The sequence below is a fragment of the Strongylocentrotus purpuratus genome, unplaced genomic scaffold (assembly GCF_000002235.5).
Source record: "Strongylocentrotus purpuratus isolate Spur 01 unplaced genomic scaffold, Spur_5.0 spur5_scaffold_12, whole genome shotgun sequence".
Classification (NCBI taxonomy): domain Eukaryota; kingdom Metazoa; phylum Echinodermata; class Echinoidea; order Camarodonta; family Strongylocentrotidae; genus Strongylocentrotus; species Strongylocentrotus purpuratus.
The window spans coordinates 5,748,939-5,762,790 of record NW_022145597.1 but is presented as its reverse complement, the minus strand read 5'-3'; the positions used below and the strand labels follow the sequence as shown (position 1 = coordinate 5,762,790).

Sequence of the window (13,852 nt, the reverse complement as noted above, 5' to 3'; positions counted from 1 at the left end):
GAGCAACAAGAAAGCAGTAAGATGCCAAGAAGGTAGACATTGGTAATTAGCTTCTTACCTATTAAATGCCTTGGTACTGTGATATAATCATCAGAGAATTCCAGCATACTTCTGGCTTTCTTCACAGCTTCTGGGGTCTGTAAATAGAACAGGGCAAAGAGAAATTACCAAATTTGGAAAAAATATATCATTACAGAAAATGATGTGATGACAACCTGGTGGCACTCTTCTGTAAATGACAGCTCACAAACACATGTATTCAGAATTATATGAACTATAAGCTAGAACTACGACAAACTTTGTTTTCTTGATCTAACAACATTACTGTGCCTCTTGTTACTTGCAGTTTAAGCATCTGTTTTCATTCTATTGTGATTTCACTATCCAATCTTTTTCATCCAAATCTAAGAAAAGATACGTAAAACAAATATCCGACCCTGTTACAACTGTCATCACCACTATCAATTTACAACATTCACATTACAAAATTTACTATATTTATTATCATCATTGACATCCATTACCACCATTACCATTATCATCATCATCATCATAATAATCATCACCATAAACATCACCATTGTTATGGCACTCATCATCATCATCATCATCTACAGCATCATCACCATCATCATCATCACCATTACAGTCATCCTCCTCCTCCTCCTCCTCCTCCTCCTCCTCCTCCTCATCATCATCATCATCATCATAGCTATCACCATTACAGTCATCCTCCTCCTCCTCCTCCTCCTCATCATCATCACTATCATCATCATCATCATCATCATCATCATAGCTATCACCATTACAGCCATACTCCTCCTCCGGTGACACGACATTTGCTCCTGCGACAATTGCTCCGGGCTTTATTTCGTCTAAGATGTAGGGTTAGGGTTAGGGTTTCAATAGGGTTTTATGTTAGGTTTAGGGTTAGGTTTAGGGTAGGGTATAGTGTTGAATCCAGGGTTGAAGTTAGCCATTCGATTAGTGTATGAAATTTACAGCGGAGCAATTGTCGCCGGAGCAAATGTCATGGAATCCCTCCTCCTCCTCACCATAATCATAATTATCTAATCCTCATCATCACCATCTTAATCATTATCACCATAATTAATCGCCATTACAGCCGTTCTCCTCCTCCTCCTCCGCCTAAACATCATCATCCTCTAATCATCATCATTATCATTATTCTTTATCTCCTCCTCCTCATTGTCATTACTTACATCTCCATACACTCTGAATGTGCATGTGTTTTCTTCCAGGTCCACTCTCTTGACGCCTTCCACCTTCCTGGCATTCATGATGTTAGCACCATGGCTACCGATAGCCAGTCCCATCAGCTCTTCCTTCACCTCAAACTCTTCCATGCACGAATCCGTCTGATGCTTGGTCACCTGCAAGGCATAAAAGAAGATCAATCATCAGGGGGGCGTTTCACAAAACTTGTCATCAGTGACAAATGACAGTTTTTGTTATAAGCTACTGAAATCCTTGATTCTGATTGGTTATCAGCAGAGTTGGCACTGTTTTTTTTCATTTGTCATTGACAAAAAACTTTGTGAAATGCCCCTCTGGTGGAGACACTGTGGCCTAGTGGCAGAGCAGTGGTCTCGTTACCAGGAGGTTCTGGGTTCGAAACCAAGCTAGTGCCCTTTGGGAAGGCATCAATCCTCATTACCAAGTCCCTCCGGGAAGACTAAAAGCCGTTCCCCTGATTACTTACTTCTGTCATGATTATTTATTTACTTGTTTGTCATTTGTAATGTGCTAATGATTTTCCTTTCCGTTTGTGCTTTGTTTGCATTCTGTTTGTGCTGTTTTTATTACTATGATTGTAAGGGGAACCGCTGACTTTTATTGCAGGCCACTGGCTTTTAAATGCAATTTCACAGGCACGATTCTATCATATATATCATATATATCATATCTTTGTATTTTATGAAATTAATCAATTGAATTGAATGAAAATGATATATTTGGTGCCACGTGCCTTGCATAACAGGCCAATCCTTCAAAGGTGAGAATGGATTGTAAATCTTGGTAAAATATGGATGAATGAAAGCTTACCTCTAGTTGCTGTGCTGCTACTTCTGCCCTCGATAGCATGAGAATCTTCTCTTTGAGGTTGCGTATGTGCATATCACTCAGCATCTGTGCTTTCTTTACACCCTGTGCTGATGTAGCCTGTACAATCAAACAACAAAGAAACACAACTGTAGCAATTACATTTGCAATCATTAAAAAAGAGGTGGCAGAACTTGGTGGTGCAGTGAATTTTGCATTAAATTTGATTACATTATGAAAATGGTCTTTTGGTCCTGGAGGTACAGTATGAAATAAAAGTTCCCCGTCATTTTACTGTTAAGCAACAATATAGGTAAGATATATAGGTAAATTTCTGTTATTGTTATTTCTGCTTCAATTCACAAATTCAAGTATTCTGTTAACCCCAATAAACCGATGGTTTGATGAGATCTATGTAGGCACCTTCATAATCCATTAATTATAGTTTATTGGTTCCGAAACTATAATATCTATCAAACTTTCAAGTTTTTGACTGATTTTATTTGCCTGTGCTGCCCTCTATGGCTAAATACCGTAGTTGCTGTAGCAAGAATGGTACATTACTAGTACTTTTCAAATTATTGATTAACGCATACTTACAAAGACTACCAATGCATTTTCATCCTCACTGTACGTAACCAGAAGAGCGTTGGTGGCTTTCACGTAATCCCGATGATTGGATGCATCTTTACAACTGCAGACAAACAACAAACACACCATTAGTAGAAACAGTCAAAGAAAAGAGAAGGGAGGATTGATCCCATAAAGAATTACACGAAATGAAAAGATGCAGTTGTTGCCTGCACCGACTTGTCATGTATGTTTGATGACGATCAATGATTGTTTTACCCGACTGCTAAGAAAGCATGTGTGTGCTTGTAAGTAAATAACCAGGTGACTGACGGCTTTAAGTCCTCTCCAAAGGGCATGAGTACATTGATTTGGTTTCGAACCCGGGACCTCCTGGTTTAATACAAGACCACTGAGCCATCGCGCCTCCTCATCGTGAGCATAGATTGTTGAAAAGTTTGAAAAGCATAAAGAACCCTACTCATCATGATTGGTAGTTGTTTCAGGTGTGATCATAGAACAAGATTTCACTTTTAGGCAATGTAGCAAGGGGCTACAAAAGTAGGGGTAATAGTATGATAGTAACTGTGCTTTATAAATGGACAGTTATTATTACAAGATATTTGAGAGGGAATCGATACTTACAATTGCCTGAGTTCAGTCGGTACATTGACGACTGCTCTGTGAATACTATCTTTGCTCAAACACCCACTAAGAAGCACAAAAAAGAGAGAACACAGATAAAACGTTAATGAAACTATTACATATTATCACCCATATCAGACATCCGAGCAGTGGTTTTACAAAATCATATTACACTTGTTGTAATCCTAGAAGAGCTAATCAGTAAATATAACACCATATTACCCTTTCATGAAAAAGCCCAAGGACTTAATGTGTTAAAAAAATATAAGACCATATTTACCGCGCCATATTTTGTCATTTTCATTGCGCATCTATTATGCGTACAAGAACCTGCACACTTTGCGCACACTCTCTTGTGACGTTTTTATCACACAAAAGGCACACACTTTTTGTCTGTTTGGTGACCAAAGGGCGTTAACCCTGTGCAAAATAATACATTCCTTTTTGGTTGCAAAGAGATCATATAAGCTTGTACAGCAAAGGAAGTAAGAAAAACAATAAAAGGTGCAAATATCAAGCAATTTTCACCATATATGATACTGTTACTATTTTTAAATGCTAAAAAAGTGAATGTGAAATATATTCCACAGTAATGTTTGTGGGCACCTTAGCTACTCACGGCCAGTTTATCATGTATTTACTATCCATGAGACCAGGAACTCCAGGCACTGTACAAGGTAGATACATACACAGCTCATCTTGCACAGATAGGGTGTGCACAAAGATTACTGCGGAACGTCCTTAAATGTCATCTAAAATCATACCCTGACTATTCCATTACAATGGTACTAAAAACTATTACAGTTTGTGCAATGACACAAAATTCATCTACATGGTTAGGAACGGTTTGAAACTGTCCATAAGGTGCTTTTTAAAATGGTATTGACTACTTGCAAACATTATTCTGTGAAACACGACTCACTTTGGATTTATCCGCCTCAGCCTATCGCCTTGCACTATTTCATTGTAGGTGGCATCGTAGCCTGTATACTCTATTACAAAGAACTGCAAGATGAAGAAAACAAATATACAAACATGTTACATCAGAGGATTTTTTAATAAGTTCATAGCAAATGAAATATAATCGCATGAAAAGGTTTTTCATCTTTAATTCACAATGCATGTACACAGTATACTGTACTTTATTTTCTCTTATTTGATGATGGGAAGGGGTCATACAAGTACATTGGCTAAAATAGTGACAGTTTGTTTCATAACAGCTAAAAATCACAATGTATAAAATCCAGTTTGATAAATCTTTTTCCCACATCCAAAAATAAGGAACACAGTGGATTTTATTTATACATAGCTTAGAGGTGTAGAGGTGTTATGGTCCAGTGGTTAAGTCTCTGGACTGGGAACCACAAGGTACAGGGTTTGAATCCCTGCCACAACACTTAAGCAAGACGTTAATCTACATTTGACACACTCCACCTTGGTGAGGTAAATGGGTACCTGGTAGGATTATTCCTTGAAATGCACTCTGCGCTGATAACAGCTGCCAGAGCCGATGCTAGGGTAATAATTTCCAGTGCTCTTTGGAAGCGCATAGGGACGTTATATATAATGTGTTATGCGCCATACAAGAACAGGGGGGTGTTTCACAAAGATTCTAGGTCGAACTTAACTCTAAGTTGGATTTAAAAATTATGAAGAGCCATTTGTAGCCTTATAATGAAATATATTCAAAAGCAAACATTCCAAGTATTCTAGACTTTTCATAAATTTCACATCAAGAACATGAAATCTCCAATGATAATAGAAAATATGAATGATTTGAATCAACATTTTATGCCTTTTAAAACAACTTTTACAAAATATTTTCAAAGATACTAACGGCTTCCCATAATTGTTAAGTCTAACTTAGAGATAAGTTCAACTTAGGATCTTTGTGAAACACCGCCCAGAAGATTATTATCAGCTTTGGTGACATTCTTACCTCTCCTTTGACCATCTGTATCTTGGCTCTCCACCATCCACAAGGCTCACCTTCAAACGACCTTGAATACACCTGAGGAGGAAAGGTTAAAGTTCAATGATAAGTGGTGAGGACAAGTACAAACCTTCTGTAGAAAACTCTTGGTGACTTACAACGCCTGTTATCAGGTACACACCAGATTGGCGTCAATTATCCCATGAAAAATCACTACTATGCATCTTAAACACCCGTATATAATTGCAAAATGAGAAGTCAAAGAGTAGCTTACTTCAACAATACACTTGTTTTCTTAGCATCATATGACATGTAATCAATACAGGAACTATTTGACTTTTCTTTCTAAAGAGTACAAAATGGGTCAAATTGCATTAACATATTCCTGACTTTTCCATATGGGGCGATTGGTGGAAGATGCTGAGCATTACAAAAACTGAAGGCTAATCCTGATGATTGACAAATGTTTGGTAAACACTTGATTGGTTTTGAATTCCCCATAAGAGCCCACCACTATGCATCTTTAATCTATGTTAATGATTCTCACCTCAATTTCATCATCAGCCTTGAGTTCGAGCACTTCTCTGGATGCTTCAGGTGGAAGACGAACTACGTTGATTGGAACTCTCCTCTCAGCTGTCCAACTAAAACAAACAAATAACCAAGAAGAGAAATAAAACATCCAATCACGCACTGGAGGGTGTTTCACAAAACTTGTCATCAGTGACAAATTACAGTTTTTGTTATAAGCTACGGAAATCCTTGCTTCTGATTGGTTATCCGCAAATTTGTCACTGATTTAATTTGTCATTGGAAAAGGGCTTTGTGAAACGGGTCCCTGGTCTAACAATTGCTGTGGCCAAATATTAAGAAGGTTATATTGGATCAGAGTATTGAACAGGGTAAGGGTTCAAATTGGGTTTAGTTTAGGTTTAACTCTTTATATGCCACGCAAATAATATTCCTGTCCCACATTTGTATTTATCATGGAATAGATATACCAAAGGCTGCAAGATTATTGAACTGTTTCCAGTGCAAGATTGATCTACACCAGTGTTAAAGAGATTGATCTACACCAGTGTTAAAGAGATTGATCTACACCAGTGTTAAAGAGATTGATCTACACCAGTGTTATAGAGATTGATCTACACCAGTGTTAAAGAAATTGATCTACACCAGTGTTATAGAGATTGATCTACACCAGTGTTAAAGAGATTGATCTACACCAGTGTTAAAGAGATTGATCTACACCAGTGTTAAAGAGATTGATCTACACCAGTGTTATAGAGATTGATCTACACCAGTGTTAAAGAAATTGATCTACACCAGTGTTATAGAGATTGATCTACACCAGTGTTAAAGAGATTGATCTACACCAGTGTTAAAGAGATTGATCTACACCAGTGTTAAAGAGATTGATCTACACCAGTGTTAAAGAGATTGATCGACACCAGTGTTAAAGAGATTGATCGACACCAGTGTTAAAGAGATTGATCAACACCAGTGTTAAAGAGATTGATCAACACCAGTGTTAAAGAGATTGATCAACACCATTGTTTAATAAAAGGGTTGTCATTGAGCTAATCAAGGTCAGAAATGGGTAATTTTGCAAAGCCATTTTGTTGTACAAAGCAATCCTTCCGTCAATTGGTGCCTATTGTTTTGTGCAAAATTGCATGTGTGGAAAACGACGACCGTGCAGAGAGGCACAAAAAGCAGCCAAAGTGTGTTTAGGGAATGCAGCCAAGGTTAGCAATTTCACTCGGGTAAGATATTTATTATGAAACCTTTCTCATGCAGTGGAGCATGTATCATTGTATCCAACACATCCACATCAGAATGAGAGTAACAGACAAAACTGAATAGTATATTTCTATCCAACATGGACCCTGTCTTGAGAATGCCACAGATACAAATATAAAAATGAATACAAATAAAACTGAACTTACTTGTTTTCAAATGCTATGCTTGCCTCATCATCAAGGATGTTCTTAAGTACAGCCTGTGGAACAAGAGAGAAGAATGTTTGTAAAGAACTATTTTATAAAATCAGGCAGGGCTTGAGACACAAATAGAAACACAGAGTAAAAGGACCCCAAATTTAGACTTCAGCCCCCCTCCCCCCTCCCGACACAGAAGTATGGAATTTAGAATGGGACCCCATGTACACAAATCCTCAGTGGAAAGAAAAATGTGTGTGGAGCCCTGAAATCAAAGCACTAGTGTTTCCAAAAATAAAAAAATACTGTAATTGTTGTTTTCTAAATTGTTTAAAATTAATTTATTTTATGGAAACGGTAACTCTTTCAGTATTAAAAACTGTTTTCTTGGGGGGACCTGTACAAATCAAAGGTTACAAATACAGAGGAAATTGAACAAAGTTTAAATACAAACATGAACATATCATATTATGGATTATTTTTTATTGTTTTTATGTTTGTAGACACCACGATATAAGCACACACACACAAAAGTAGATATTTGACTAGCTTATACAATTAAATACCAGTCCTTTCAAAATGACTAACAAAAAATTAAATTGGGAAAGCTGAAATACTTATTTGGTTTGCCATAACAGAAAAGAACAGACTCTGGGTTTAAAAAGACATTGCTCCTAGCCGTTTGAAAATATTACAAATGTAGTTGGTACTGTTGGTTCCATTAACGATCACATTGAAATAATGTGCCGGCCTCAGTACTGGCTTCAAAATCAAGCTTTTACATGCCATTATGTGAATAAACAATGTACATTACACCTGTCTGGCCGAGTTCAATGGAACATGTAGAAAAACCAATAAAGAGAAACCCACACTGTATAGTATTGTTCAAAGTTCACACCCGTTTATGTACACTGCACAATGTGGGAATTCCAAGCTGGGGGAATCCCCACCATTGGACTCTGTACATTGCAAAGTGATGTACTGAGGTGGGGCGTGCACACGCTTGTCTTGCGAAATATTGACTCAGGAAACTAGCTGGATGACTTTGAGTTGCAACATGCCCTGCATAACATTGTCTAGGTGCATGTATTCATAAATACGTAAATGTATTTGCAACTGAACTGCTCTACATGTATAGTGTACTTAAATATGTGTATTAGGCCTCCACAGCGACTTCTTTTTGTTCTTTCTGTAGCAGTACGAAATAGTACTTACATGTAGTACCGGTAGTGAACATTGTCATTAAAACATTACAAAAACATAAGATGTACAGTGCACATGTGTCCATGAATATGTACATACCCAGATAAATGGAATTCTATTTTGTTGAATATACATTTTATGTACATTAGGCCTATACAACTTTTTGGTCTCTGTAGCACTAAAAAATAGATGTATTCATTGTGGAAACATGGATAACAGAAGATGTTCAATTTACATGTGTCCATGAACATGTACTTTACATACACAGATGAATATACTGTAACAAGGCAATTTTATTTCGGAGAATAATGGATAACTTTGATGACAACAAATTAATTTTGATGGTCCCACTTCTTTGTAATTTTGTTTTGAGCCCTGATATATACTGTAACAAGGATAACCAGGTAATTTCCTTTTGACCCTCTCTGACCAAACAACAGCAATCACATAAACTCACCATTTTATATAATAAATTCATTTACCACTACACATGTTCAAGGAATTGCAAAGTCCAAGATATACATTAATTTCATAATGCATGTACATGCGTTTTAAATCTACATGTATCCCTTCCAGTTTTGTAGTGTGCATAATTTGTGTGTATTTTTTTTTCATTACAAAAAATTATCTTTTTTTCTAAAATTAAATAAATCCAAAGAAGTAATTGTTTGTTGTACATCTTCTATCAAATCTAATACTTATCAGGGATGAATACATGATTGATTCTGTATAATTGTCCCTCTTTATTTCACATAAATATGCCTTGGTAGTTACAGGTACACTGTTGCTCTCTTTGGTGAGGTTACAATACTGTCCAGCTGCATTTGGTGCATTATTGTACATACTTGTAAGCAGAACATAAAGACAAAGACAAGACATACATGTACTTTCATCTCAAAATAACTGACATTCCAAAGCTGTCTGTCTATTTCTATTTCTGAATGTACACATGGATCTTGAAGCTTCTTTTCCAATCCGATATGACAGAGACAGATCAAACAAGACTATAAAATACATGTACATGTAAACAGCTCTATCCACTTTTTTCTATACATGTAGCAGTGTAACAAACAAGAGAAAAAGGTCTACATTGGAACACTATGAAAATACATGTAGCAGAGAAAGTCTTTGATATACATACAATGTGTCTACTACCTCAAGTATATGTAGCATAATTTGCCAGAGAACAATGGCACCTATGGACATACATTGTGTAGAATTGACAATTCTAAAGAAAGACGTGCCCTCTTTCCTTGTGTCAATACAGCCCAACAAAACAACCCAAGTATTTTAAAGGGAAAAATATCAAATTGCACTTGCTATGAATGCATGCAAGTACTTGAGGACTGATTGTACACATGGAGAAGAACTGTATAGACATGCATTACAGAGACAAAGACATAATTCCATCTTCATCCCTCAACAACGGACATTCCAATGCTGTCTGTCCGTTCCTATTCCTGGATGTACACATGTATCCTGAGGCAACTTTCCCAATCCAGTGTGACAGAGACGAATGAGGGGGGAATTCTTCCTGATCGTCCATCATCTTTCGATGGGAATTGCGGAATGAAATCAACAATGAAGTATGGAGTGACCTCATCAGAGGAAATTTCATATCTGAATTTGTTTTGGCCTTGCTCTCATTGCAATGCAAGGGATAGTAGAATCTTGCCCACAATCAAGCCGCATTGGATCGAGCCATACAACCTGTACCTGCTTTGAGGATGGTTCAATGTCACTTTGATCCAGCCAAATGGGGGAGAGGGGGGGGGGCATGCCATTTTAAAAAGGTGGACTTTGGGGGCAGCTCTCACTTGGGAGTTCCACCACACGAGGTGACGTTGGCACAACACTAGCGCACACACTACATGTGCAGAGTTGGAATAGAAGGGCCTTGAATCTGGTTTGAAGTACCGTATTTTCCGGCGTAAAGGCCGCAGTATTTTTGGGTGAGAAAAAATCAAAAAGTCGGGGTGCGGCGTATACGCAACAACAACAAAATTCAGCGGTCAAAACATCACGTCCATTTGCACGTATGGGACTATAGGAACGGTAGCATGACTAGACAACGGTACAGGACAATTCTAGAATAACTCCACACAACTTACCCCCAATTTTATGTTGCATAGTTGACATGAAGACGAAAAAACTTATTTTTCTAATAAAATCTGCCGATAGATCTAGATCTAAGTCCGTACCATTGCATCGCCAAAAAGTAAACAAAGGGACAGGCCGTCTTACGGAGCTAGCTGCCGCGCAACGCAACTGCGCAGGTCGAAAAATGCTCTTTCGGATTACACCGCACATCGAGGAAGGGGTATTGTAGGATACCAAATCTGCGTACAATACAGTAACTAGCTTAAAAGTCGATGAAGATCTGCTAAATTATGATCATTTTTTAGGTTAACTTCTTGTTGATTTATAAGAATATTGATGAATTTGGTATAGTTTGTAAAAAAAAAGAGTGTTCTACAAGAAAATTACGATCATTTTGTTTGGTCCGTTTTTTTTTTTCTCTCTTTTTTTTTTTTTTTTTTTTTTTTTCTCTCTCTTTTTTTTTTTTTTTCCTCTACGAAATGTCAAAGTTGGGGGTGCGGCCTATACGGCGGTGCGGCCTTTACGCCGGAAAATACGGTATACAAAATTTAATAATGCCCTTCTGTCTTATGTCATAGACCATCTAATGTATATATCATGCTATACATACATGTATGTCTTGAAATGAGAATAGTCATGTACATGTACCACCTTTGTAGCACTCTTGAAGTAGTTTGACAATTCTTGGTCACCTCTCAAGTTTAATACAAGTAAAACTTTGTAGAGGGAAGAAATTTTGTAATGACATAGAAAATTATGTGAAGTGATAACAGGAACTTCCATAAGTACATGTACATGTACAATACCATGTACATGTACACACATTTTGCACAATCCTATTTCTAAAGTCACACCATTTTTACACCCCCCCCCCCCCCCCCCTTCTCCCCACAGACAGATTTTCAACAAGGCAATGGATGTACCTTTTAAATCAAATTATTGCTTTTCCGGTGAATAACTCTAAAAGAATCTTTCCTTCACTTGGCAATTTTAACCAGATTGTCAAACATTTAATGCAATTTAGGTTTCCCTGCCCACTGCGATCAATTGTGTCTCGTAAGATATTCGTCAAACAGGAATGATACAAAACTGGATTTACAAGAGACATGTGCATGCAATGTAATTTTATATTCATTGTCGTTGAAAATTCTGCAAGTAATCAAGTCATAATGTGCATGTAGAAATCCTGTGTCCCTCCATGATTTGGAAAGAGGAGACATAATGATTCTCGGGATGTTTGTTGGTTGTCCTTGAAAAGTGATAAATTTGTTTCTTTTCTTTGTCATTAGTCATTCATTCATATACAGTAATCATTCATTCATTCATCCTTCATTCCCATTAATTTATTGCTTAAAATTCAGAGAATTTCTAAGTACAAGGGTACTCCAAAATCTAATGACCCTTTCCAGGCTTTCCTATCAAGAAAAATCAAATGTATTCCCCCCCTTCCCCCCAACACAAACATATTCTATAAGTGATTTCTGCCCACGACCTGATATGGTCTGCAACTGTTATGTACATTCCCTTATAGTAACATACTGAACAAAGGCCTGAAGTATTTTCTCTACTTCCATCTCTCTCTCTCTCTCTCTCTCTCTCTCTCTCTTTCTTTCTTTCTCCATGGAACTCTCTCTCCTGTATCTCTCTCCTGTATCTGCCCCCTCCCTCTCTCTCTCTCTCCCTCTCTCTCTCCCTCTCTTTTTCTCTCTCTCTCTCTCTCTCCCTCTCTCTCTCTCTCTCACTCTTCCTTTCTCCATCTCTCTTTCTCCCCCTCTCTCCCTCTCTCTCTCTCTCTCTTTCTCTCTCCATCTCTCTCAAAGCTGTATTCCCAAGTGGAGAAGTTTAGGAATGCTGGAGGAATGAAATTCTTTCCTTGAGAGTCAAGTACTATTGATAGACAGTTCATGTGGAGGGTCAATCTATTAGGTAAACTTGGCCCTTTGTCTTCTACTTTCCTACACTTGTACACTGCAACCAAAAATCATCAATTTTTTCTCACATTCAAAAGTTTCATGGTAGATGCATAGCATAGCAACTACCAGCAAACGTGACCAAAAAATTGAAATAGAAAAACCCATCTTTGGAGTGTGGTTTTGTTTAATAAACGCCCGCCGAAATTTCACCTATTTTTTGTGGTGTAAAAGCAAATTTTGTTGAGATACTAGTTTTTAGTCACATGCTTCTTAACTACTCTCAAGAAAAGCAGAAAATCAGAGAAGTAGATTGGTGAGAATTGGAATTGAAATGACAAAAAAATGATAAAGTTATGAATTTTTAAAAGTTGTTATCAGAATAGGCACGGGCTCATTTTCCCATTTGTGCCTACACACCATCTAAAATTTCAACTAAAAAAAAAAGGATGACTCAAGAGTTTTTTCTCATTAGAGGACCTATAATAATATGCTATCCATAGTATATTTGGAGCACAAAGAGAGAAGGCACTTAGGGAAAAAACATAAATTTATTACATTTTTGCACATGACAACCGGGAGTTATACATCACATTCCAATGACCAAACTGCCAATTTGAGGTTCGCAGACTTAGTGATCAATCTCATATTTCAAACATTCATAACTTTCTAATTATTGGCCTGATATATTTCAAACTTTCGCTATTCTGTTTCTCTTATTTTCTACTTTCTTACAAAATAACTTGTTGCAAGGGTTGGATTGCGCTTTAAAGATAAAGACCAGTTATGTTAATGCGATTGCATCGTGAAAGAAAAGTTGCGGAATCGATCAGAAAAGGTTGATCATCTAGCATATAAGTATTGGTGTGTACTGCAAGGTTCCGGAATCATCAAAATGATATTAAGAAATTTGGCCCAGTCTTCGTAAAGTTACAAGCACTGTACACAGAACGATGTATATGGGACTACGCACACGTGCGCGACACATGCGTTTATCACTCACATCCCAATAGATAAACTAATTTACCAAATATATCAATTACATGTAGTAGGCGGTTACACATTCTTGTCTCTCTAGGCCTGTCTTTATCAGCTTGAGATTGCCAAATAACCTGCTTTTTTTAATTATCCCGGTCGCAAATTAGTCAGCTAATTTGTCTCTTCGTCAGTCCACAGTTGCAATTAGCAGGATATTTGGTCAAGATAATCATCCCAAGATATCTTGGGCCAGTTTTCAAAATATCCCCTATATGTCCGCAGGTCATCACCAGCCCGAAGACATACACTATGCGCAAACGCTGAGCACAATATCTCGAGCTATTCATGTAGTTTCGAGTTCCAGTTTCGAGGTCGAGTCTCGAGCTGATGAAGATGCGATTTGTAACTTCAGGCTTATTTCCCAAATCAGAAATAGCGGGCTATTTGGCAATCTCGAGCTGATGAAGACATACCAGATGTTATGCCTAAAAGTCTACAAGGTAGAAAGC

The 13,852-nt window shown here is 37.4% G+C and overlaps 1 protein-coding gene across 1 annotated transcript in view; it reads right to left on the bottom strand.

Annotated features, from left to right (window-relative positions):
• Positions 1–13,852, bottom strand: part of LOC576173 (fragile X mental retardation syndrome-related protein 1) — a 34,369-nt gene that overhangs the window by 9,592 nt on the left and 10,925 nt on the right. Inside the window, exons 2-10 of the mRNA XM_030981672.1 lie at positions 7,162–7,214; positions 5,760–5,856; positions 5,219–5,290; positions 4,202–4,284; positions 3,280–3,345; positions 2,665–2,758; positions 2,068–2,184; positions 1,224–1,394; positions 59–137 (exon numbers count right to left, since the gene is read on the bottom strand). Coding sequence (XP_030837532.1) covers positions 59–137; positions 1,224–1,394; positions 2,068–2,184; positions 2,665–2,758; positions 3,280–3,345; positions 4,202–4,284; positions 5,219–5,290; positions 5,760–5,856; positions 7,162–7,214 — 832 coding nt within the window. The remainder of the gene's footprint in view (positions 1–58; positions 138–1,223; positions 1,395–2,067; positions 2,185–2,664; positions 2,759–3,279; positions 3,346–4,201; positions 4,285–5,218; positions 5,291–5,759; positions 5,857–7,161; positions 7,215–13,852) is intronic.